Below are 27,218 nucleotides of genomic sequence, written 5' to 3'. Positions count from 1 at the left end.
CTCCTACCTCAACTTCCTTTAAACAATGCTCAATATTTGTTACTACTATGTCTAACACATTCCTCCCCTTAGTAGGTTTATCTACCATCTGCCTAAATAGTTATCCTGAAAACTTTCCATAAACTTATTTTCACTAGCATCTCCTACCATCCTCTCCCAGAACATGAATGAAAACAAGAAAGAAAAATACAAAATAAAAGCGATAGGAAATCAGAAAGGGTATGAAAATAAATATGGGTGATGAAAACCTTTATGTAGGGAAAATGATAATTCAAGCAACTGCTGTGGTATATGAAGTTATGTAAAGGAGAGCCGAGATGGTGCCTGGTGGTGCCTGGAGCCGAGGTGGGGCGCGGGGCGATGTGGTAGTGCAGTATGGCCGGCCAGGTGGTGGCGGCGGGAGATATAGACGTGGACTTCCTTCCCATTATTTACCAGTATCTCCGTTGGTAAGGCTCTTTTTGCACTGTCTACCTAAAGAATATTACCCATAGATTGAGCCTTATGCACTGAGAGGCCCAGTGGGTAGCAGGAAGCATTATTTGAGGTATAGATAAAAGATTGACGATGTTAGCGGCGGTGAATGGTGTATCTTCGGTTATTTTTGTCTTTTGGTGGCGAAAGAGACGCGGCGTGGTTACATAAGTGTACCCTCTTCATTGTTACTTTGTGTCGAGGCTGGCTGGGTGTGTACTGTATGTGTCTCGTGGTTGTATAATGTGTTCCCCGACCTTCCAGAAAGATGGAGGACTTCCTTGTTGGTTATTTAACTCTGAGTGGCATCCGTCCTCTCCCATGTTGCTTGCTTTGAGTCAGATAGCGGTTGTGGTGCTGTCTAGTGCTGCTTGTGACGTGATGGGAATTCAGTTATCAATCACTAATTTCATGTAACACCAATTTTGATGAGCCACATAGGGTCATCCGATCTCTACCTACGTGGCGATTTTGTTATCAAACTTGGATTATATTCGGAAGCAGATTGTTGCCAGCGAAGTAACAATACAAGGCTACTTTTAAATCTGGCTAGACCATTTTATGAACGTAATGTCAAAGCTATTGGAAACTTCACATCTCATCTCGGCCATATCCTACTATAGACGTCCCTCTATGCGTCTTCGTTTCTTGACTCCTTCGCAGTTCTTTCACTTAGCAGACAAGACGTGAGAATGAAAATATGATGACCAAAACTAACCTAATTGGCACTGTCTTAATATAGACGCCCCTGCAGCCCTCCTCGTTTCCAGACACCCACTTCGCAGCTCTTTCAAGGAGCTGATTTGGCGTCACATATATGAAGCCTCACTATTGGTCAATAACACACATGCATACACGCTCCTCTTATTCCCTTACTTGTCATTTTTTTTAACTTCCTTTATTTGTTACCATTCTCATTCCCATTTCCCCCTATTTCCTTATTCATTATCCTCTTCCCCTGTTTGTTATCCATTTTCTATCTGCTCTTTTTCTTATATTTTTCATTACCATTTCCTCCTATTCATTCCCTTATTCATTATTCTCTTCCCCTACTTGTTATCCATTTTTCTTTCTATCTGCTATTTTATTATAATTTCCTCCTATTCCCTTATTCATTGTCATATTTTTGTTCCCATTTCCTATTCCTTTTATTCATTATCCATTTTTCTTTCTATCCTGTTTTATTCCCATTTCCTCCATTTATTATCTCTTCTCCCTCTTTCTTTCCCTTGTTGACCAATAGCATTTATCTTGCCCTTGGCAAGCTTTCCCCATATACATAAAAAAAATTACATAAGTGCACTTATCTAACATTGTTGAATGAAGCTGTATTTTTCTCGTAGATCTTGACATATTTTGGATGAATTTAGTGATTGTTTAGATCTTACTGTACTCTGAATCAATCTAGTAATTGTTTTTACCTTATGTCTATTTCCCCACACACACACAGTGTGACATTAAAAAAAAGAAAATTCAACTTAATCTAAATTAACTAAACCTAACCTAACCTTACCAAACCTAATCTAACCTGCCTTTTTCACCCCTCTGGTACATCCTCATCACTGAAGTCTTCAGTGGGAAGAACTGGAGGTGACTAAGCTTCATTATTGCTATTAGATTTTTGGTTCATCTGGATATTTGGTGAACAATTATACAAACACAAACCTCACATATGTAGAAGTAAGTATTGGTGACCTTGTCGTAAATGTCAAAATATTGCAAGGCACTTGTGTAGCATATGGCTGTTATGGCACTGACGAGTGTGGTGAAATTCGAGACTTTCTAAGTCCATTGAGCTCTGGACCAGTAAGAGCAACCATTGAAATTACTTTTGTTTATAACTGGGATTTGTAGGTAGCGGCATATTAGGATTTCATGGTACGTACTGTGTCTATAGAGCTGATCTCTCTGATCATGCGCTGCCATTTGTGAGGTCACCAATTATGACTTTTCACTTCTTATATTCATTTCTTAAGGATGCTCTCTTTATCCTTTTTATCAAACTGTGTGTGTGTGTGTGTGTGTGTGTGTGTGTGTGTGTGTGTGTGTGTGTGTGTGTGTGTGTGTGTGTTTACCTAGTTGTAGTTTTACAGGGCCTGGGCTTTATGCTCGTGTGGCCCCGTCTCCATATCTACACTTATCCAATTTTTCTTTAAAACTATGCACACTCGTTGCTGACACCACTTCCTCACTCAAACTGTTCCAAGTCTCAACACATCTTTGTGGGAAACTATATTTTTTAACATCTCTCAAACATCTTCCCTTCCTCAGTTTCTTACTATGCGATCTTGTGCTTCTAATGTCATATTCTTCTCTCAGGATTAGTTTCTCATTATCCACTTGATCCATTCCGTTAATCAATTTATAAACTTGTATCAGATCCCCTCTCTCTCTTCTCTATTCCAGGGTTGGTAGATCCATAGCTTTTAGTCTCTCCTCATATGTCATCCCTTTATAAATTCTAGAACCATTCTTGTTGCCATTTTTTGTAGTCTCTCCAATTTCTTTGTTTCTTTTTATGGGGGGTCCACACAACTCCTGCATATTCCAATCTGGGTCTTATTTTAGTACTTATCAATTTCTTCATCATTTCTTTGTCCAGGTAGTGAAATGCTAATCCAATATTCCTTTGCAAATTATATGTCTCTCTGAAAATTCTATCAATATGGCTTACCGGTTGATTGTTTTCTTCCATCGTCACTCCCAAGTCCTTTTCCTTTATTACTTTTTCTAGTTCTACTCCGTCTCTCATCTTATAGATTCCAGCTGGTCGTCTTTCACTTTTTCCCATTTCCATGACATGGCTTTTGTCCACATTGAATTCCATCTCCCATTTTTACTCCATTTCCAGATCTTGTTTAAGTATTCTTGCAGTATTTCACAATCCTCTTTTTGTTTTATGACTGCACTGTTTCACATCGTCTGCAAACAGATTTATGTAGCTGTTCACTCCCTCTGGCATGTCGTTTATATTTACGAGAAAAAGTATTGGCGCCAATACTGACCCCTGTGGCACTCCGTTGTCTACTGTTCTCCACTTGGACTTCATATCTTTAACTACTGTCCTTATTTCTCTCCTCCCCCCCAAGTAATTTTCCATACATCTCAATGTGCTTCCTTTTAAGCCACCCTTCTCCTCTAACTTCCATAGTAATCTTTCATGTGGCAATTTATCAAATGCCTTTTTTAAATCTAAATAAATACAGTCAATCCATCCCTCTCTCTCTTGTACTTTATCAACTATTCTAGAGTAGAAACTCAATAAATTTGTTACACACGACCCCCCTTTTCTAAAACCAAATTGGCTATTTGATAATGATTTGTTGTCTCCAAGAAACTCAATCCATTGTTTCTTTATTACTCTTTCACACATCTTGCATATTACACTAGTTAGTGATACTGGTCTGTAATTTAAAGGTTCTTCCTTCCTTCCGCTCTTATATGTGGGAACCACCTCAGCTCTTTTCCATTCTACTGGTACTGTTCCATTTTTTATTGAGCATTTTATGATGTATATAGGACTTGCTAGTTCTTTACATTCTTTTAATATTCTGCCTGAGACTTCATCCGGTCCCATTGCCTTCTCCTCATCTAATTCCGTCATCAACTCTTTTATTTTAAGCTTGGTTACTTTAATCTTTTTCATATGGCCAGTCTCTATTACCCTGTGGTCTTTCAAATTTGGATTCCTTAGTAAAGACCTGAAATTTACTATTAACAGTTCTGCCATACTTTTTGGGTCTTCCACCATCCCGTTCTCTCCTTTTAACCTTTCTATTGTTTCTTTTTGCCTTATTTTTCCATTTATGAATCTGTAGAACAATTTTGGTTGTTCCTTACATTTTTCGACAGTGTCCTTTTCATAGTTCCTTTCCTCTTCCTTTCTCACCTTAGCATATTCATTTCTTGCTGTTTTGAAGTTTTCCTTATTTTCTGGATGTGTGTGTGTGTGTATAAGTAATGATAATAATAATAGTAATAATACCTAATATGGCAGTTGTTACACTGAAAAAATCTTAGGAGGCTTGATAATGTAACTAAGGTTGTGTTTGTGTGTGTGTGTAGTGATACCTGTGTATTATTCCTAACAGCTTGGAGAAAGAGCAGCCTGACTTGGGTAGGGTATCCCAGGAGTCCAGCCTGAAGGTACTGGAGCTGCAGCGCAAAATTCAGACAGCACGAGAGCAGGTATTATACTGTTTTTTTTTTTTTTTTGCTTCCTTAGTCCCCAAAATGTGTCCTTTTTCTGTGTTAGTGAGAGAACTGAAGTGTGCAGAAATTGTACATGTGTAGGCTTCAATTACGGAAAATCCTTTCTGAGATCAAAATAGATTATCACTAAAACTAAATTGAATTCATTGTTTCTGTATTCTTTCTATCATAATTTTTAATTTGAAAAGTGTCTTTTTTTTTTCTTTTCTTTTTTTTCTTTTTCTAATCAATTGAATCTTAATCTAATTCATTGTTTCTGTATTCTTTCTATCATAATTTTTAGTTTGAAAAGTGTCTGTTTTCAGCTGTTTTTATCTAATTGAATCTTTATCTGTATGGAAAATTATGAAAATTTTATTTTTATATTGATGACTCATTTATGTGTTCATTTTCCTTATTCTTGTCATTAATTTTCTTCTTTACAATGTAGTTTAAATCTTACCTCTTTGAGTTTTGTTGCTCTGCATTACATTGTATGTTAGATCTGACCCTTATATGCTTTATCTTTTTCATGTTCTCTGTTCATTTTTACTGTATTGATCAAAGGACATATTTTAAGGATAAATTGATAGAGAGAGAATGCTCACAAGACATAATTGAGCCTTCCATCACCTGAACCGCATACACATATATTTTTCGCCCAAATCATACCAAGTTATATCTTGTCACCCAATCTTCTTATCATTCATTAATATCTAAACCAAACTTCATGTCATCTTTCTATCTCTTATGCAAGAGTTAACCAGTATTTCCAATTATTCAGTCCTTTCTCTGGTAAACTCTGGAACTTCCTGCCTTTTTTTTATAGTTTCACCTGTATATCTTGCACTCTTTCAATAGGGAGATTTTTAGCTTTAGCTTTAGTCAATGCTTTAATCTCTATATGGTCCTGACACCTCAGCGGGCCTTTTTTATTGTAATTTTTGTTGCCCTTGCTAGTGCCCTTCCTTTTCAAAACAATAATTTGAAAAATAGAAACCTTGTTTTTTACACACAATCACACAAGAACTTTTGTATCAGGTGCGCAAGTTGCCAGGAGTAGAGTATAGCCGTGAGGAGCAGCTGCGGCGCCTGGAAGCCTTAAGGAAGCAGCTGGCTCTCAAGAAACACCTCCTCCTTAAGTATAAAGCGAAGAGCGAGGTGCAGCACTAGGGAGACAACTCTATAAGCAAAGGTACAGTATCATGGTATTAAGTCAGGCAACCTTTTTGTCTTTGTTTATTGTATACTTACTTTACTTATTATCTATAGTCCATTCACTCATAGCTTGTGACTGGTGCCAAAGCATCTTTTGTGACCTTATTGCTGTTCTTCATGGCACAGACAGCAAGGCTTCCCTGTGACTCCATTATTTTGTACAATACTTATGGAGTCTTGATTAGTAGGCAAGTTAAATTTCATCTTTGTGGTTAAATTCATCTTTAGAGTTGAACATGTTTGTCACTTGCTCTTTGGTGTTTTTTCATGGAATTACTATTATGATATAAAGAAAAACAATGGTAGTGATAAAGTTGTTTGGTGTTATTAGATTTTAGATAAGATAGAAAGGAAGAGTGGTAAGTATTTTGTATCCTCAGATGTAAGTGTAAGACATCATCATCAGCATCACAAGAACAAACATGCTCACATCTGTTGTCTTAGTACATTTACACTGACAGTTTGAGATAAAAATAGCTTGTATACTGGCCACCCTTCTAAAGCTTAGGCTGCAGTTGTGAACTAAAAGTGAATGGATTGTAGAATGTGATTGCAGATATACAATTTTATGTGTTGGTGGTGACAAGTTAAGGTTTTGAAATACGTTAGTGGAAAAGGCATAATGTTGACATGAAGCAAGGAAATAGACCCCTGCATTCTCTCTCTCTCTCTCTCTCTCTCTCTCTCTCTCTCTCTCTCTCTCTCTCTCTCTCTCTCTCTCTCTCTCTCTCTCTCTCTCTCTCTCTCTCTCTCTCTCTCTCTCTCACACACACACACACACACACACACACACACACACACACACACACACACACACACACACACACACACACACACACACACACACAACAAATTATTTACCACCTTTACCTGTAATAGTAATGATATTCATGTTTGCAGTTGAGTTTGTGGAGATGAGGGATCACAAACTGCCATACTAGGTCTTACCAGTTTTTGTGTACAGTTACCACAAATGAAATTGGATTCCTTGGGTGCAAAGTGAGAGCAAAATAAGTCACATGATACATCGTGAGGAAATTTTGCTCAAGGTGGACAATTTATGTTCCAGTTATATCTGGAAACTCAGGGAGAGTAGATGCTGTAATGCTGACATCCTCAGTGCTTCCTTGTTAATGGACAAGGGTGGATGCACATTGAGCTCCAGTTTTACACCTTGCCTTGTTTTCCGTACTTAATTATCACAAGCCCACAAGCCTTATCCTTGCATCCAGCATAGCTCCCAAACCACTCACAGAATTATTCTAATTCTAAGGAAAGAAAAGTCACTATCTCTGGAATATGCAGGTGAATAGGACATTGTAAGACGACTATAAAAAGGCGCCACCTACCACCAAATCAAGTTCCTACTCATGTAACCTGTCTCAGGTCCAAGTGAAAGAATTCAAAGAGCACAGATAGACTCATGGTGATTGCCTTGAAGGAAAACCAACATTGGCAGCCAGACAACTGAAGGAAATGTATCCAGAGCTGCTCAAGAACATGTCAGAGAGAACTGTGCAAAATTGTGTGCTGAAGGACCTCAAGATTCCCAGCCACACTGCTGTATTCTAACCACCTCTAACGGACAAGATAAGCAAAAAAAAAAAAAGCTGCAATTTGTGAATGAGCATAAAGGTTGAACTGTAGACCAGTGAATGGAAATTATGTGGTCTGATGAAAATACTTTCCAGGTACTTTCCTCTCATCGTGTCAAGCTTCACTTCCCAATATGCTGTAGCTGTTACAGCAAGCAATTTACAGTACTAACAGTCAAGCACAGTCCTTTTGTCTTGTTGTGGGGATGCTTTAGTGACAAAATGGGTCAAGATGGACTATATTTCTTGCCTAAAGGTGTAATAATGAATTTCAAAAGATACAAAGAAGTGCTAAGCAATAATTGACAAATTTGTCACTCAAATGACCACCACATTCATGCATTCTCTACCTGATTCCACACTTCTAAATTGGTGAAAGTACTGCTCAGGAATAATGATAATATATATTGGAATGGCTTGGGAACAGTCCAGACATTAATCACATAGTAAATGTATAGAAAATCATGGAAAGATAAAGTAAAGTAAGGAAATCCACATATCTCCCACACCTGCTGGTGATCAGTGAAGGCATGTTGCCATCAAATGGATCTACAGTACTTCAGTGGACTGCTTGAGAGTATGATTTCAGCTGTCACCAAGATATGACTAAATATTAAACAAATTTTCAAATTTTTTTAAGCTTAGCCTTTTTCTCATGGTGGGTGGAAAGGATTTCGACTTCATTTGTGGCAACTGTACTTGTGCCTGATTTCCATGATAAGCACACAGTCAATCAGTGAGGAAACTTTTATCCATATCCAAAGAAAACTCTGCATGCCTCTGCAGCTTGAGACAACATCACGTTGCAAAGTACACTCAAGTCTCTCATGCTCTTCATTAGCATTGTCACTCATCTTTTCTGGTATTAGCCTCTTTTTTGTGTGTGAATGTATGTGGTGGGAGTGAGAGGCAAGTGAATCTTGAGCTGAACTCTAATATGGCTGTCTAATGTGCATGCCCAGTAATGTTGTAGAATTACTGCATACTTTATTATTTTATCATACTGTGGAGCAGGATTGGATCCAAGTACAAGTACAGGCAACCCCCGTTTAACGAAGGTTCACACAATGAAATTTCGCTACAACGAAGGTTTCATTTTACTATCATCTGCTCGTTTAACAAATACCAAACTTGCTGTAACGAAGTTTTATCCAGGTAATTTTTTCCAAATTTGAAAGCCCCACTGTATCATGCAAGCTGACAGGCTTTTGAATACATCAGGAGCTGCTGGTACTAAGGCCTGCCTCAGGAGGAATCCTGAGACACCTGTAGAATAAAGATCAAGATCAAGCCTCTCGTGGACAACACAGGCGCTGCCGATACAAAGGCCTGACTCAGAAGAAATTCTGCGTCACCTGTAGCATCAAGATCAAGATCACGTGCACCACTCACTCCCCAGTCAAAACATAACAGCGTCACCAGCAGCTCATCTTCCCTAGTTCAACTTACCACCAAAACGCCCTGCAATGTGGCCTAACATTCCTAAAAAGACCAGGAAGTGTCTTACTCTCGAAGTGAAGCTGGGTATTATTCACAGACACGAGAGAGGCCAGAAAACTAATAACATTGCTGGCCACCATCTTGACTCCATCTACTGTCTACTATTTTCAAGTCAGCAGACTCTATTAAGAAGGCTGGTGAGACTGTATCTTCCTTGTAAGCTAAAAGAACCACCTGAACTCGTGACTCTACAATGGATAAAATGGAAAGCCTTGTGGAAATGTGGTACATTAATTTTGTATGCGGTACCATGATGCGCACTTTGTTTACATTCCACAGGTTGCCGGTTAGTGTCTTTCCCGTTTCACTCTCCCTCCCTTCATAAAGTTAAGATCATCAACATTATAAAGTTACGTACATACATACATTAGTGTACATTATAATGACTTAAATTAAACTACCTAAATGTTTAACTTCATAATTTTTACTTTCATTAAATCTTTCACTGTACTATGATGCACTCTCGCTTTGCTTACTCCCAATGGAAGTTCAAATCAGGGGTTAAACTTGTTATAATCGATTCGCTTAACGAAGTGTTTTAGGAATGTAACCCTTTCGTTAAACAGGGGTTGCCTGTACATAGATTTTTTCAAGTACAAGTATAGTCATTGTGTTATTTAGTTATCTCCAAGCTCAAGAACATGTCACTGTGCTTTGTACAAGTATAAGTACCTTACATGAAAAAAAGTTTTTGTCACAAATTTGTAAAGCATGAAGATTTGCTCATTTTTGTATATACATGTCTATTGACTTGCTACATCAGTAACTTCTAATTATTACTAGATGAAAGTGTCACTAGGAACTGATTGCCACAGTATTTGTTTGTACTTTAAAGTACTTGGTATTTTTCAAAATACATTGAGTCTAAGTACAACTGAATTATTATACACTAAATACATAAAAATATGTGCTTAAGTCTAATGGCTGGATTCTTAAACATTACTTTCCACCTTTGACGAAGGCTACACAGCAATGTGGCCTTCGGTAGTCCTATTCTTAAATGTTGCCCTTCCTTCCTCGCTCTCTTCTGTCTCGAAGGTGACGGAGGTGTTGTGTTGGTAAAACCTGTACATCTTTCTTGTCCAAGAAATTGTAAGATTATTAATTCAATGTGATTTGTGGCATGATGTTACATGCTAGGAATATTATCCTATATTCATACATTTATTGTTAATGCGTTTAACAAAATAAACCATGAGTATAATTTGGTGGTGTTTGGTAGCAGTGTTTGTTTACCATCACCTCAGCTGCCAGCCACAGTCCTTAACTGATCTGACCTGACTTGACCAATCCACAACAGGCAACATTGAAAATTTTACAAAGAGAACCAGCAGTGTGATTTATTAATAGACTTGTTGAGCCAGGAAAAGTGCTTTTAATAAAATCAAAGATGGCCATGTAGTGGCCATAACATGAGAGAGAATCGCCTTCTTCAGCTGTGCTGGCTATGGGAATAGGACAGTCCACCAGCTATCTACATAAATGGGTACTTATCAAGCAGTAAAGATATACAACTGATCATAAGCTAAGGAGAATTCTGATAGAAAACTTGGGAGGTGGAGATGTGGTGATTGAAGCTGGCAGTTGCATCAATGTTATTAACAGTTGTTCTTATTTCCTGGGTTTGGTTCCAATCACAGTTTTTGTAAAGTAGGCTGTTTGAATGATAACCTATATATTTTTGTTTATAAAATCAATTACTTCACAAAAACTAATAATGATATGTATTTAGGCAAAATTTATGCAAAGGTAATGACAAAGACATGGGTCTTGGTTCATCTTTGCGGTGAAGGTAAATTTGGCCTGAGTGTTGCCTTCCTGAGGTGCAGGAAGGCAGCATTTGCTCTTACGAATACCAATTTCTCCTGGACAGTACTCTTCAAGTGACAAAGGTGAAAGGTATTGTTTAAGAATCTGGCCATAAGTACCAAGTATATGTACATACATGTTGTTGGTCCCAGTCCTGCTGTGAGGTCTGCTGTGCTGCTGTTAATTTCACACAGATGAAGAGCATATAGTATCAATTCATCAAACTTATAGCATAGACAAGATGCAATGAAAAAGATGTCAGCATTATCTCTTAAGAAGTGAAATGGCACCTGACTAGATTTCATCAGCATGATCATCACACAACACAACCACAAATTTCAGTGTTCTATCTCACTCGTGAAACACTCTTATTCCCTCATTTACTCCATTAGACTATTTTCTTTAGCTCAAAGCCAACCACCAAGATGACTTTACCTAAGTCTATATTTTATACAGTATGATTTGTCCTGTGTTTACATAGCTTTGTGTACTCACCCATCCATCATTCTTGTAGTATTTCATTATTCATGCCATTCCTAATATTCATTGCTCATCTGGCCTATGTTATTTCATGTATTTGAATACTGTCAATAAGGAACAACTCAAACTCCCTTTACTTTACTCTTACCTTTTGTATGCATACAGATGTTTAAATTCAAAAGAACCTGAGTTCAAAAGAAAAGACCTTGGTTCTATATAGTCAACACACACACACACACACACACACACACACACACACACACACACACACACACACACACACACACACACACACACACACACACACACCGTAGTGTATTGGTTAGCACACTCGACTCACAATCGAGAGGGCTGGGTTCGAGTCCCGGGCGCGTTGAGGCAAATGGGCAAGCCTCTTAATGTGTGGCCCCTGTTCACCAAGCAGTAAATAGGTACGGGACGTAACTCGAGGGGTTGTGGCCTCGCTTTCCTAGTGTGTGGAGTGTGTGTTGCGGTCTCAGTCCGACCCGAAGATCGGTCTATGAGTTCTGAGCTCGCTCCGTAATGGGGAAGACTGGCTGGGTGACCAGTAGGTGACTGAGGTGAATTACACACACACACACCATTTATTTATTTCACTTTGATTTGTTGTGCTGATTGTAGTAGTAATGAATTACTGTTTTCAGGCACATGTTATTTGGCAATGGTGCTGCGTTACTTGCTGCACCGACTCATCAATAACCCACAATTGATAGAGAAACTGTCCGAGTCATATCCCATTCGTCGGGCTGCACAGCTCACTGCATACGCTCTACAGCAGGGTAAGGAGACCATCAAGGAAGCAGCAGAGTCTGAGGCAAGGAAGAAGGTGGACCAATTTAGCCAAACCTTTACTCAGGAACTCAAAGAAGGATTTAAGAAGATTCAAGATCAACAGAAGCAACAAAAGTAAGCTGGTTGGTTTTGGTGAATTCTTGCAGATCCTCAGTTTTAGCTTCCATCTTTTTCTCTCCACTTCACAACATCATGCCTGGAGAAGCCTCCCCTAAGGATGGTACCCAAGGAGAAGAAAAGAAACCAAAATGCAAGGCATGTTGTGCCTGTCCAGAGACCAAACGTGTGCGGGATGCTTGTATTGTGGAAAATGGTGCCGAGAATTGTCAGAAGGAGATTGAGAACCACAAGAAGTGCATGAAGGAGATGGGTTTTGATATTTAGTGTTGCAGGACAGCAGTGTAATACACATGGGACATAATCAGCAAGTTGATTTTTCTTTTTTTTCTTTTTTTTTTTTAAAGGACAAGGTTAGTTTAGTAGCCATTGAGTGATTAATGCTGATGGTAGAAGTCTACAGTCAGAAGAACAATGACAACAACATCACAGAAACACACCTTATTTGTAGCAGAACCAATGGGAGACAAGCCTGTCACAGAGTTAGCTGGTATAGGAGAGTGTTGGGCAAGCGGCTGGAGAACAGAGGATTTGACAAAGCTTATGTGGTCTTGGGTCAGTTCCTGGTACTTAAGAAGAACAGGGAGTTGTTTTTAGAGTGGCTTTCTGACATGGTAGCTGCTAACTCCAACCAGGCATCTGAGTGTTACCAGTGTCTAGCTGATTGGTGCAGTGAGTTCCTGTAGACTTGTTGCCTCAGCTAAGGTGAAGTCCAGCCATCTTATCTTTAGCTATGGCTCTCAGAAACCATTCAGCAGTGACTGTTGACTCTACAGACTCTGATCAGAACCGTCTATTACCAGAACACAGTCCTACGTCTCACTCATCTGACAATGCATGGTCATCTGTAAGGAGAGTGATCTTGGTTCATGGTGTGCCCCAGCGAATCCTCCTGTCCCTGGTACCGCCACTAGTTTATCCACAGTACCAGCAAGTGTACTCTGACCTCAGAGGACCTTTGCTTGTGGTAACCACTCTTGCCACCATTATTCTGTATGGCTTACATAATCCAGAACAGGCACTGGCTTGGGAGCTGTTGACCACAACAAAACTAAGTCTGGGTTATTGGCTGGGATTTTCATTGCTGGCATTCTTGTTGGGGCATTGTTTTGGGACCACCTTGACCCTGCCCCAGCTTGCCTCATTGGCTGGTTACAGCTTGACAGGCCATTGCCTGGTTCTCCTTGGAGCAGAGTTGCTGCACCAGGAGGAGAACCACACAGTGTTCTTCCTGCTGACCACTCTGTTTGGAGGCCTTGCCACTGGCCGCCTGGTATTGTTGGTTCTGGCCCGCACACCAAAGCCCCCACACAGGTTACTGATGGGCTCCTCTCTTGCTTCCATACATCTCATGCATCTCATATACATCCATTTTGCTTGCATGAGGAAGTTTAATGTGTGAAAAGTGAAGATGTAGTATGGAATGCTGCAAGATAACATCTTTAGCTGCCCAACTCATTCCTAGTTACTATAATTTCAAAGTTCAAAATGAGATCCTTGTATTTTAAGAATGTCATTTGCTATCCCATCTTTTATTTTATTATAAAATTTTTAACGGCTTGATTTGTTAATGTATTTCATTAGAATTGCAATGCTGCTGATCAAAGCTTGTTGTAAATATGTAACTGATCATTAAAAAAGAAAACCACAAATATTATGCTCCTTACCAGTATTTGTTACATTATGCTTTTACTCATTCCATACCATACACACAAATTGCCTTTTTTCATCATAAGATATCTTACTTGCATTGTGCCATGCCAAAAGATCAGTCTAGTTTTGGTATTAAAGAATATCATGTACACATGGCTTGATCTTACAGAATTACATACATCACTAAAAACCAGTCAGACTCGCCTGATCTGGTGTAAGTTTGTATCAGCAAGTTTATTTAAAAGATAATGTAATAGAGGATGAATAGAAGTAAAAGTGAACTTTTACCACCCTAAGGTTTTTATGGTGTTCCAAAGATCAGGTATTGAACTAAAAATGAGAAGGAAAGTTTCTAATATCCTCCTTATGAAAGATCTAGAAATATGGAATATTGTGTTGTGGTGTACAAAATGTAAAATTCTTATTTTATTATTCTTCTGACCAACACACAACTATGAAAGATTCAGTTGTGCATTGTACCTTGATGTGAGATACCCAATTAAGCAGCAGAAGTGACCCTTACAGTGTAGTCACTGGGAGATCAATCCCATTTCCCCAAGATGCCTGAAAGCCAATATGTGAGGGAATGCTTGTGTATGTGATTGTGAGTATGAATGTGGACATGCGGACATGTGGATCTGCACGTAAATGCCTGGTTTTGACTACCCTTCTTTGTAAGGGATGTTGACCTGGTACTTAGATAGACTTTTGTATTGACTTAGATATTGATATGCAAGCAAGTAAAATGATGTTTTATGTTCATAATGGAATAGATTTGGTCAAAAAACAGTACAGTAGTGTGTATCTTACACTTCTTCAAATTATGGGACAAATTTAGAGAAAATATAAATTGATGCTCCATTATGAAAAATTAAAATAGGAATCTTTTTTTGTTTAAGATATATCAGAATGGCATTTTACATTTTAATTAAGGATTGCAACTTTGCAATGGCACTACTGTTAAGTGTAAAATGTATCTTTGAAGAAAATGCATTGATATTTAGACTACTTGTTTGTGTTTAATAAATGGAGGATTTTAGGAATGACAAAATCATTATAGACAGGAAGAATTTACTGCATTAGCTGTAAAGCTTCAAACACAAGATTCTCATGCCTTAGTTCTTGGTAGGTGTAAACAGTAAGAATGCCTTGTATGGTAATCTTATTTCATGTATTGTGTGATCCTTTGGGAAAATATAAGTTTGTCTTTAACCAGGAATTTCACTGATTATAAATTCATATTTTGAGAACTAAAGCACAAGAACATCAGAAAATAAGGGAAGCTGCAAGAAGTTACCAGGCCTAATTGTGTGAGTCTCAGTATGAGTCATAGCTTCCTATTTCCTCTTATTTAACATCTCACAAAGTTAAAAAGAGGAATGAAAGGAGTTTTAGAGAACAAATTATTTATTGAGTATATGACAAGATAAGACAGCTGGGACATAGTACAGGAGGAGCCACCCTAATGCAATTAGGCAATGAAAAATAAATAAAATGTGGCAAGTCCATATCCATGCTACTGACTTATGGAAGTCTACATATAAAAACAAATTAAGTTAATTATTAAAGCAGGTATAAATGTTTACATATGGAATTGCAGGTAGGATTGTTAGAAACCCAAACCAATCTGAGGAAAATGTGAATAAAATGTTTGCATAATTTTTTAATGAAGTTACTGTACACATCACCATGGCAGACTAGAGATAGCATTGTAAGAATAGTGCTTCTATTTTTTTCTTGTTGATATATTATATGTATATTATTGTACAATTGGCTATCATTCTTATCTTACAAGAAGCAAACATATACAGTTGAAGAGTTACAAAAAACAGTGAGGAGCACATGACAATGGCACCATTTTATTGCCAGGAGATTGGCTGAGATAAAAGCAATTCCAACTCAGGAACAACTGCAACAAAAAAAATATTAACTTACCTCAAATGTATATTATTTCAAACAATCCTGTAGGGTAGACTCATATAAACTAATTATATAATCATAATACAAATATTTACATCACCATCTTGATTCATCACCCTAAACTTGGTTACAATTATTAAACAGTAATGTTACAGAGAACGTACAATGCATCACAGACTTGGAAAGACGTAGAAGATATCATTGGCAAGGTTTCAGTATGTATCTGAAAAAAAAAAAAAAAAAAAAAAAACTGACCAACTTTCTTCAGTTAATTATGAATGTCACCTTTAGAACAATGACTTATAAAAAGCTGCAACTTCAGTGCTCTTTATTTCCATACTATTTAAAATACCAAAAGACAAATGGAATGACATTCGTTGTTGCAATACCCTGAGACATGAAAATTTGTGACTTGATTCTCATTTCAGTCAATGTCTCAAAGATTTCAGATGTATCCATTACCAACAAGTTGAAACAAAGTTTAAACTGCTTCAAACATCTTAAGATAGATGACATACTCTCCTCCTTGAGTATATTTATACAGTCATCCAGATCACTCCACGAAGCAATTTTAAATGCAGATCTTATTCCTTTGGTTTCTCTTGAGTGGCACAGAGTGGATGTCACCTCACCACTATGCATGACATCTCTGAGTTGCATCAGATCACCCATAGGGTTGTAGCAGCTGCCTGATTGTTGCCTTAGGAACAAAGTAGTAGTACAAACACCTAAGGGGAGCAGCTGCCCTCAGACCTTTAACTCTTCAACTCATTCCATCTGTTCAGTTCAACACAACTGCATCTTTCATGGCTTGAATCCACCTTAAAGAAATGAACGGTGTTAATGTCACATATGGCTAAATCAGAAGTGTATATACAATTATTATTTGTAAATAATTTATGTCAAGATACACAGTGGAAAAATTCAAATCTATAATAATAAAATATTTTTGTGATAGATTTATAGACTATCTTTTTACTACCTAGATCAGCTTTATAGTCAGTATATTTTTTTACTTGGTTTTATTATTATTTTTAAACACAGGACAGTGCCTTCACTCCCATGTGAAAAAATTAACTTTGGTTTATGCACAGACACCCATAGGCTCTTAGATTACATGAGACACATTTTATATTGATGGTCTTACTTCTCAGCTAGATGTGGAGAGTCGGTTTGAAAGATAAGTGGTGACTGGTTAAGATGGGTGAGCTGGAAGGCAAGGCAGTCATCTACATCCTCAGTCACCTCCCGGTCCTGTTGAAAAAGAAGAGAATGTCTTTATTTGTCTATCTATACTTGTATCTGGAGCATTTAATTCTGCATTCCCTCTTTCCATAGTCTAATGTTCACCACTTAAACTCATCTGGTGTACTTTAGCAATGTCCTCAATTTAATTTAAGGTAATTTTTTTTTTCCACTTTTTTTCTTGTGGGCAAATGACTCCACAGTTAACATAATGCATAAATATGTTGTACATTTTAATTAATTACACCATCTATTCTTGTCACATCAAAGGTACTACTAGGGTATTTAATTTCAACCATTTTGATGTATGACATGTCCAGTCCATACCATCTTACTTGCACTTTTAAGGTGGGTATACACTGGGAACAAAGTCATGTTATGCACACAATGTATGTACATGGCTTTCAATCACTTTTTTTAATTAGTTTGTTCAAACCAGCTGCAAAGCTGTGCTCTGCATCACTAGTTACATTGTAAGCATACATGATTTATCACCAGGTTGTCAATTTTTTTTTAAAACCGCACCCATAGTGCTCTTTCAGAAAATGTTCATGTTTTATTCATTACATCTTGTCTCGTACATGAGACTTTATACTGTCATGTTATATTCATTACATCTTGTCTCGTACATGAGACTTTATACTGCAGTACTCCCATAAGGAAACAAGAATTGCAGTGCTATATGTGGCAACATTACAACATTACCTTGTTGATGGCTTCCACCTTGTAGCCAAGCACTGGGAGGCTGTATAGGGCACAAACATCCTGTGGTGCACGGTACTCATACAGCACACGGTCCTTGAGCACGAACCAGCCCCGCCGCCAGGAACGCCGTACCATCATCTGCAGGTATCCACTCATTTGGGATGAGATGTCGTTAGCACACACCTGTACAGAGAAATAAAGTTGATTAAGCATCCACTCTCAAACTTATTTACAGTAATGGCTTTAAAATAACAGTGACACTTGCTCATAAAAACAGTTTACTACAAGTATTTTTTTTAAGATATCAGTTGTGGTATTGCATTACAGGGCAAAATATTGTGTAATAAAGAGGTTATTGTATTGAAAATTATCCCTTAGATAAATTCAACTTTCAATATGACGGAGAATATAACTAACTTTTGATATGTACTAGGTGGATATTAAAAATTGGTATGTACTGTAATGTGTTAAAGTATGTGAATTCAAGCTAACCAAGAGTAATTTGAATTTGTATTTGAATGTCACATTATAGTTGTTGAAACTCAAGAATTTCATGAGTTTAAGAAGCTTGCCTATCGTAATTCTAGACCAGAGGTGTTTTTCTTGTTAAGAATCCCGAGTTATGAGACCATCTACCTGAATCCCGAGTAATCTGACATTGAACAGCATGTTAATTTAGTGACTGACACTAACTCAATATGCAATGGTACTACAAAGGATATTATTAGATCAACCATCTAAGTACCCTTGGATATCTTGTGAACCCTGGGACATTAGTGAACCCCAGATTGAGAACCCCTGCTATAGATTATTTTTGATATATGTTATAAAGGATATTATTAGATCAACCATCTAAGTACAATTATCCCTCGGCTATCGCGCCCAATTGGGGCCGAAATATCCGCGCTATAGCCGAAAACGCGATAGCCGAATTGAACAACTAATGGTGAAAATTGTTATTGGTACCGCAACCACAAATTTTACTCCTAATATCCCTCATTTTTACTTCTTTTTAAATTACTGTATAATCCATTGGTACCAATTAAAACATGTCAAGGTTATAACATAAAAAAAAATTACATCAGCTCATTGTATTTACTAGAGATGTACCGATGCATCGGTATCAGTATCAGAATTTACTACTTAGTGATATATTCGATATAAGATATTGATTACTGAGTAATTTACCTTTGCAAATGGCTTCAAAAAGCTTCTAGAATTGCTCCTATTTCACAAACGTTCTCAGAAGGACTTACAGCATCCCCCAAAACAAAGCCTCCCATCTGATAACGATCGCCGTCCACCAACTCATCCTGGTGTCCAGTGCAGTAATCACTATAAGTAGTAGTATCGGTATCGGTGGTATCGGTATCGATAGTAGTATCGGTATCTGCCCAATTAGGTGGTATCGGTATCGGAATCGGCCAAAATTCTGGTATCGGTTTTGGCCAATGAGCGCTCAGATACCCCATGACGTCATGGCTGGGTGCGCGATAGCAGGCATCTGAGGTCGCGATAATGAAACTTTAGCTTTTCATTGTTGCGTGATAGCAATAAAACGCGATAGCTGAAGTCGCGCGACGATAGCCGAGGGTTAACTGTACCCTTGGATATCTTGTGAACTCCATATTGAGAACCCCTGCTATAGACTATTTTTGATATATGTTATAATGAAAAGTGATCCTCAAGTAACACTGGTTCAGAGTTTTTAGGAACATGTTCATATATTTTTTCACATAATTATGCTGATAAGGATACACAACCTCCATATAATTTCTGACAACTATGAGATGAAAAGCACAGGGTTTACATCAAGTAGTATTTTTTATATCTTTTTTTAAGCAGTCATTGTTATGTCAAAGGGCTTTCTTTCCCCTACAACTAAACAAGTACATTTTCTTGCCTTCATCCCTTCACAATTGCCGTCAACTCTACCTCTCAGTTTCTCATTTAATGCATTATCTCTAAATGACAATAAGGCTCTTCACTCTTAAAACAATGTGAAAAGAAATCTAAATGATAAGTATAAGGCAGCACGCCATCCCTCACATGCTCACCTCCATTAGCCTTTCTGGAACCTTTCTCTTATTACGGATCCTGTTGGACTTTGACTCTCGCATGCCTCGCCGAAACTGAGCCTTCAGATTGTCTGGCTCTTTCCCCTTTTGTCCATCCTCATGTTGCTGCTGATGCTGCCCATTTTCCTGAAGATCTTTAGACTTCTTTTCAAAGTCTTGCTGCAGTACTTCAAAGCAAAGATCACACACCCTCTCCACCTTGTTCTTCTTGTACAGCAGAGGTGCGCGGTTGGATGAGCAAGGATCACACACCACCTGAAATAATGTTTGTTGATTTAGTTGGCTCTCCCTCTCCCTCTCCCTCTGTCTCTCCCTCTAACAATATGCTTTAAGCTGTAAGGCAAGAGCACGCACATACCTTCCCACAGGCACGACAGTGGTGGCGCCTGAAGGTGAGGGTGAATGTAGCGGTGCAGTGCTGGCACATGGTCACCCTGTAGTCAGGGATCCACACTGGAGCCTGCAAGGGAAGAGGATCAGGCGAGGCAGTGCTTAGTGTTGTGATGATGTGATACCTTGGTAGTGGCAGGAGAGTCAGATACACTAATGCTGTGGATCAGTTTCCCAGTGTCTTGTCTAGATGTCAAAGTATGGTAGGATGTTGCTTTCTGAGGTTTGTGAAGTTATGAAGCAATGGTTTCTTTTCTTAATTTCTTCCTAAACTTTCATTTATTTTTCATTGATCTTTTACTGTCATTATTTTTTATTTGATTTCTAGCATTAAGTGTGGCATCCAGGTATTGATTGATTAGTTGACTGATTGAAGTTGAGTAGCTTACGTATGACCTTCATACACTTGTTTAATGCAAAGGCAAAATCCAATACAGCACATGGTAGTAGCACTACTTATACCGCACATTAATTTTTTTTTTTCTGTCGTGGATGAAGGTCTGAGAAAGTTGAATAGCAATTTCTCTGAACGAATATACACAAAAGATAATATATTTGTTAGTTTTTTTTCTATTTTATATGTTTATTGATATAGCATTTGTATTATTTTGTCAATTTCTGTTGATAATGTATAATTATATATAACATTTTCAAGAAAGGAGATATAGAGTGGGATGTGTTACCTGCTTGCCAAGAGTGAAGGAGGTCGAGGGCAGCCTCTCCAGGAGGTGGACCTGCTGGAAGGTGGACCGGCGGGAGGCATTATCGGCGATGGCTTCCCTCAGCGCCCTCAGCCACTCGTCGCGCTCCTCCGCTGAGCTGAATGAGGGGAGAGAAAAAAAAAAACGTGAAAGCTGGAGGGAGTGAGAGCGAGAAGGGGATGTTACATTGTGTTAACACATGTCACGCTAGAGGGGCGTTACCAGATTTTAGTTCCAGCATGGACGGGAGAGAAGGCTGTTGTGTGACCCTTATTGCTACGGTCACTGCATTGTTATGTGGTATTTCAAGGCATTCCCCGATAAACACGGGTCACCGATTTTCTTATCAAGAATGAGGGCAGAGAAAGGTGACGTGTTGTAGTAATCTCTGTGGTTATGACATTGTTCAGGGGTATTTCGGAGAATGAATTGATAACCGACAGCCTGATAATCAAATTATATGTACTTAGCATGCGTCAGAGGAGGTGGCGTGTATGCCCCTCCCTCTCAGTGGCATGGATTACGCTCAACGAGTCAGCTCGACTTGGTTGTCATGCGATCGCCGCGGCGCCGCCCTCTTTTTGGTCCCTCCGCGGTAAAGATGAATCATGTAATAAGAATAAAGTAACTGTATGACGTGTTCTGTTGAGACTCCAATCATCCCTTTAAACCCTCTTCTCGTTTGGTCGAAACGCGCTAACCCTCACGTATTATAACTATGAAAGTAAATTATAATATAGGTAAATTTTGTACTACCTAATGAAAAAGACTTCTCACTGGTGTATCAGCTCCCGCTCAGTAATTAGATACTAACAGGCATTTAACTCACAATATACGCAGAAGAAAACAAAATTAGTAATGACTAGTAGATCTCATTAATTATGTATGAAAACCTGCTTACACCACGTTCAGTAATTAGGAGATACCAACGAAGCGGGAAAAATCTATTTGAACAAGAAAAAAAAAAAAATAGTTCCGACTTAGCAAACTGTGAACTTCCACCTTCGTAGGCTCACACGGACATGGAGGAAGCTGCCGGCGCGTGGTAAATCCCCCTAAAGTGAAAAAAAAGAAAGTTTCGTCATTATGGCTGATGCACACGCGACGGTCGGTGGTGCGTGAGGTGCGCTTGCTTGGCTGGCTGCCACTCTCACCTTGCCTGAAGCGTGAAGGAACGTGACGTGGAGATGACGCTGAACTCATTCTTGAAATCCTCGGCCCGTGGCGTCTCCACTCTCATGCCCTCCAGCGGCAGCTCGTAGTTGAGTCTGAGGGCGCCGCCGGGGCTACTGTTGGCGAAGCTGGTATAGAGCAGGACGTCCGACAGCTGCGGAAAGCAAGACAATGAGGAAGGGTCAGTGTCACCTGCCGCCCAGATTATTGACGTGTTACACTTTCACGTCACGCATTGCGGAAGACAAAACTGCGGCAAGATTGTAAACCTCGCAGAAATCAGTGGTTTCTAATTTCCGTTACCCACAACCAGTGTAGTACATTCATCCAAGAAGCACGTTTGTTGTTTCGAGTTCGTCATGTAACAAACAACTTCCGCGAACTGATTTCCGCGATTACCAGCCTTAGGAAGTATCATGTATATATTAGAGAGCACCTAATAACCTACATTAAAATATTAAAATAAACGAATTTAGATTACATTATTTAGTATAACCTTTTCTTTCCACTCACAATCTGCAAGGTACAAACACCATTGTAAGTTTCTCAGACTCAAAGAGTAATTCAAATTTCTACTCACACCATTCCCCAAGGAGTTGGTTATCTGATATGGACCCTTACTTCTCAACTATCGCTTATGAACCTTATTAAGACGATGAAATATTTTCGTAATTTATGCACCAATAATTCTCTTAAGCATTTTTCAGTATATTTTACAGTTATATTACAATATTTATGCACATCTTTATTGGCACCACTCAGTACAGTAATTATTTTACGTGTGTAGCTTACGCGTAAGTAAAGAATCTGAACACTTTCATTTATAATTTCTATGTCTTAAGGTTGAGAATAAATACAGAACGATAGGAAATGCTACCATATTTAAGTGCTGGAAGTATGTGTATACTGATTATTGAAAAAAAAAAAAAGAAAACTCCCACATTTTATCATTGATGTAACTGCTAGGTATAGTAAGACCAATTATGTACTCCACGCTTTAAAACGTCATTCGTGTTTATTCGGAAATTCTTGTTAGGTTATCCACACAATACCACGTTTGGCATAATTTCACACATCCGTAACATTTACATTCCATATATGAAGGTGTGGCTTTGACCGAGGATGCGATGTTATGTGTGTGTGTGTGTGTGTTATTCACCACCGTGGTGGTCGTGAATAACACACACACACTCTCTCTCTCTCTCTCTCTCTCTCTCTCTCTCTCTCTCTCTCTCTCATTAGCCAGTAAAGAAAACTGCATTAGTGTTAAGGGACAAAGGGTTCCCTACATTCCATCACACCTGACAGTTCATTAAGGTGTGGTGTCACCGGACATCAATTAGCCTTATCCTGTGGTAACGGAAGGTACTGTGTTCCCTCTCTAATAGAAAAAAAAATTGTCGAATCATTATGAATCATTTCCTCTCAATAGTTCATCTTGCTCGATTCTCACACACACACACACACACACACACACACACACACACACACACACACACACACACACCAGTGACCTATATTTTTGCAACCTATTTCCTCAAGAACAGTGTCATGAAGAACATTATAGCACTTGGTTATTCAGAAACTGACAGCAATGAGTGACTGGAAAGGAAAGGAAAGAAGATTCCCACTTGATAACCTGACACGCCAATTATCTCATGAGTGCGTGGCTTGACATGTACAGTAAATCGTTCCTGGAAGACATTCAAAGCCTTCTCCTCGCTAGTTATTTATTTATTTTTTCTTACTGCTCAGCGTGGTACAGTACATTCACGACTTAAAAATATTCCCTACTCACACCATTTGATATTTGACTTCACACACACACATACACATACACACACACACACACACACACACACACACACACACACACACACACACACACACACACACACATATGAATAACCCCGGACTTCCTACACGTGTCTTGAGGTCACAGTGACTCACCGTGGCCCGTCAGTTGCCAGTGCTCCAGTCCACTCATTTCCTTCCACACCTGAACCAAATGACAGAGATAGACACAAAGGCACTGCTGTTATAAAGGCTCGTAATTTGTATTATGTGGCCAAGAAAAAGAGATAGGTGTTTCTTGTTTCTTTCTTGAGGTAGAAGTGGATGTTGATTGGGTAAGTGACGACCTGAGTCATATTCTCTCTCTCTCTCTCTCTCTCTCTCTCTCTCTCTCTCTCTCTCTCTCTCTCTCTCTCTCTCTCTCTCTACAAACGTTGCATTATAAGAATACATCATCGGTGGTAAGGTTGTAACGAAATTTTTTTGCAGTAACGAGAGAGAGAGAGAGAGAGAGAGAGAGAGAGAGAGAGAGAGAGAGAGAGAGAGTGTGTGTGTGTGTTGCAATGGTGCAAATCCCTTTCTACAGTAAACGTTTGTGTGGTACTGTTTGCATATTGGTCAAATTCAAATTTGTATACCATTAACTTCCGTTAACGTTCATGTTGTCAACAAGAGTATCATGAAGTACAGGACCTATCTTATCGCTCCGTGTGTGTGTGTGTGTGTGTGTGTGTGTGTGTGTGTGTGTGTGTCATCGTTATTACTCACGAAGCTGCGATGGCCAATGAAGTGTGTACGACTGAATATTACTCAAGGACACACGCTCTCGCTCTCTCTCTCTCTCTCTCTCTCTCTCTCTCTCTCTCTCTCATACACAATACCACCAGCTATCTCTGTGGTCGCGCTGTGGCCCGCCGCTACACAATACACAATGAACCTCAAAACAAACTCACTCTATTTGTAATAAGTTTGTGATATTGTCTTATTCCTGAAATGAAGCGCGTGTCATTTAGCCGTTTGATGGTGCAATGGTTCTGATAACTGGCGAGATCATGCTTAGATGTAGAGTAACCTGCCGCATTATTTATCTTAGCTTTGTGTTTTTCTTCAATCATAATCCATCTGATCATCTGCTGTCAATTCCATAAAACCTCACAGCTTAGATTGGCAGTGGATCAAATTGATTAACAGTGGTGGGCTACGAAAAGCATGGGAAGTATAAGTGGGAGCGGCAGGTCAACCTCTTCAATACTGGGACACATTTTTACCTTAAGATTTGTGTACGATTAGACCATTTTATTGACATTAGGAAGGCTCTATGGAGGTCAGAAGATCAATGGCCACAGTCTACACTATTTTACTCTCCCACATAAGTTTCTGAAGCTCTATAAAACCACCAAATAGTTAGCAGAATGAATATGGAAACGCGTCATGGTACTCAAGGGGTTAAGCTACTTAATTCTAAGAATAACTGTACAAGGTCCGTATTCTGAAACGGTTTGCTTCCTCACCACGACTATTTTTAAAGGCCACAACAATAATTAACTAGATTTTCATGAGTGTTTCTTCTATTGATGTTGTAGAAGAATCGTTAATCTATCACTTGAGTCGTTAAAAACACCATTAAAATCCGTGTAATTTCAACTAACGTGTAGTGAGGTGCGATGTAGATGTTTCAGAGTGTGGTCCTATATTCAAACATACAGCAGGGCATAGGACCACTGAAAGCAGAGATCTTGTTCGCGGCGAAAATCACTGCTCACTAAGAAAAAAAACAGAAGGAAGGAAAACAACAGTGAAATGGTCCTATATCATTTAAATGTCAAAGGTCTGAGTTCGAGCACCGTAGTGAGACAGGCACAGTAGCATTTAGTTTCGTTTTGGTATGGATTGGTCGATAGCTGAACTTTTCTCTTATCAATTGGTAAGGACTGGTTGACCTTTTTGGACGATGAGCCTTTCCTCTATCTTGACGCAATGGTCTGAGAAAAGTTCAGACAGTTAGCTTGAAAGATATCACAGACAACAAAGGAGATTCGGAAATAGTTTAAACCTCTCCGTGCAAGTGGTTTTGTTTTTGTTAAGTAAAATGTTAGGGTTTCCTTTAATTAAGATGGCGAGCATCACACTGTCATTAGCAGTCGATGAGAGCAATAACGATCTCTGGAAGGCAACGTCTTCCAACCACGAGTAAAGGCCTCCTATCTCTAACAGGCTGTGAATCAGAGGAAAGCACCGCCTCCCGATAACAATGATGACGTAACGCCAAGTGTGCCCATGCATGCATCTTTTCCTAATAATATCTCAGTTTCTCGTAAAAAGGTAAATATATGCTTACGAGCGCATTCTTTTCAAAATGCAATATTGCTATCATTAAGTAAACAATTATTACGTAAGTTCACAAAACCACCTCTTACTTTTTTCCTGCGCAAAACCTCAGGCCATCATCATCGTCATCATCAGACTCCAACTCGATGAAACGATGTAGGACAAAAATGTAAAAATTCCTCCACTCACGCCATTGGAATTCCCTTGGAAAAAAAAAAAGATACAATATTCTTGCATCACTCCGTCTCCCTCACTCCCATCTCCATCTCGCCTGACTCTCTCCTTACCTTCACCAGACTGCGCGCGACTGTGTGTGTGTGTGTGTGTGTGTGTGTGTGTGTGTGTGTTACATTGGCACTTTTAGTTCGATGAGTCACGTAGCGAACTGCGTAAATGAAATACCACTGGCTTATCGAGTTCTATTGGCGGCAAAACCCACGTGAGCAGTGGCTGGGCGCAGAGGAAGGACGGGAAGGATACTCGTCGATGAGAGGCAATGGATAGAGGAATGGAGGGAGGGAGGATGGCGCGGTTAGAGAGACAGTCGAGAAGGGAGAGATGAGATTACAGAGAGAGGTTGTCAGGAATGACATAATGAAGAACATGGACAGCCGTTAGAGGGAATAGGGAGAAAAGGTCTAGTAAAGGTTAGAATAAGGGAACGGAAGAAGAAAAGGAGGACAAAGAATTGATAGTAAAGGCATCGTTGAAGGGCAAGGAGGCTGGAAAACTGTAAAGGTTGTATGGCTGAGGGAAGAATGGTGAAGGGTGTACAAATGAAAGGAGATGGGAATGTTGACGGATCGAGACAAGAAAAAGAAAGGGGGAAGGAACGAGTTGAAAGGCCAAGGCTAGCTGGAGGGAGAAAGGGTGGAATGGATGAGAGAGAGAGAGAGAGAGAGAGAGAGAGAGAGAGCGTTAAAATGAAATCCTCCCTCTGAACCCCAAAAAACACACAATGATACCAACGAAACAACACAGCACCATACAGCACTGCTTCCTTATAACCGACTCAATCATCTATGTCTTCCTGT

General features: G+C 39.1%; 4 protein-coding genes across 4 annotated transcripts in view; 3 read left to right on the top strand and 1 right to left on the bottom strand.

Annotated features, from left to right (window-relative positions):
• Positions 1-316: 316 nt before the first annotated feature.
• LOC123497998 (mediator of RNA polymerase II transcription subunit 9-like) lies at positions 317-15,062 on the top strand. The gene is made up of 4 exons (XM_045245061.1): positions 317-449; positions 4,566-4,662; positions 5,707-5,860; positions 11,933-15,062. The coding sequence occupies exons 1-3, from the start codon at positions 376-378 to the stop codon at positions 5,836-5,838; spliced, it is 303 nt and encodes a 100-aa protein (XP_045100996.1). The 5' UTR covers positions 317-375; the 3' UTR covers positions 5,839-5,860; positions 11,933-15,062.
• On the top strand, positions 12,612-13,020 carry LOC123497999 (barrier-to-autointegration factor-like). The gene is given in 2 exon segments (XM_045245062.1): positions 12,612-12,696; positions 12,699-13,020. Coding segments are annotated over 2 exon segments (270 nt in total). The 3' UTR covers positions 12,884-13,020.
• LOC123497997 (protein YIPF3-like) lies at positions 12,931-15,062 on the top strand. Its single transcript, XM_045245060.1, has one exon. The coding sequence runs from the start codon at positions 12,931-12,933 to the stop codon at positions 13,597-13,599; it is 669 nt and encodes a 222-aa protein (XP_045100995.1). The 3' UTR covers positions 13,600-15,062.
• A 177-nt stretch (positions 15,063-15,239) lies between these two features.
• The window catches only part of LOC123497995 (FYVE, RhoGEF and PH domain-containing protein 6-like), a 27,886-nt gene continuing 15,907 nt past the window's right edge, over positions 15,240-27,218 (bottom strand). Inside the window, exons 3-9 of the mRNA XM_045245055.1 lie at positions 22,044-22,216; positions 20,872-21,007; positions 20,157-20,258; positions 19,778-20,053; positions 17,721-17,903; positions 16,918-17,024; positions 15,240-16,591 (exon numbers count right to left, since the gene is read on the bottom strand). Coding sequence (XP_045100990.1) covers positions 16,552-16,591; positions 16,918-17,024; positions 17,721-17,903; positions 19,778-20,053; positions 20,157-20,258; positions 20,872-21,007; positions 22,044-22,216 — 1,017 coding nt within the window. The 3' untranslated portion in view covers positions 15,240-16,551. The remainder of the gene's footprint in view (positions 16,592-16,917; positions 17,025-17,720; positions 17,904-19,777; positions 20,054-20,156; positions 20,259-20,871; positions 21,008-22,043; positions 22,217-27,218) is intronic.

The sequence above is a fragment of the Portunus trituberculatus genome, chromosome 47 (assembly GCF_017591435.1).
Source record: "Portunus trituberculatus isolate SZX2019 chromosome 47, ASM1759143v1, whole genome shotgun sequence".
Lineage (NCBI taxonomy): Eukaryota > Metazoa > Arthropoda > Malacostraca > Decapoda > Portunidae > Portunus > Portunus trituberculatus.
Note: the sequence above shows the minus strand (reverse complement) of the source record. Positions and strands in the feature narration are given on the sequence as shown.

Bases quoted from the DNA above. Each gene is read 5' to 3' on its own strand.
- LOC123497998 (XM_045245061.1), top strand. From the start codon at position 376: ATGGCCGGCCAGGTGGTGGCGGCGGGAGATATAGACGTGGACTTCCTT. The intron at 450-4,565 runs GTAAGGCTCTTT...TATTCCTAACAG, and splicing joins ATTTACCAGTATCTCCGTTG to CTTGGAGAAAGAGCAGCCTG. The intron at 4,663-5,706 runs GTATTATACTGT...CTTTTGTATCAG, and splicing joins TTCAGACAGCACGAGAGCAG to GTGCGCAAGTTGCCAGGAGT.
- LOC123497997 (XM_045245060.1), top strand. From the start codon at position 12,931: ATGGCTCTCAGAAACCATTCAGCAGTGACTGTTGACTCTACAGACTCT.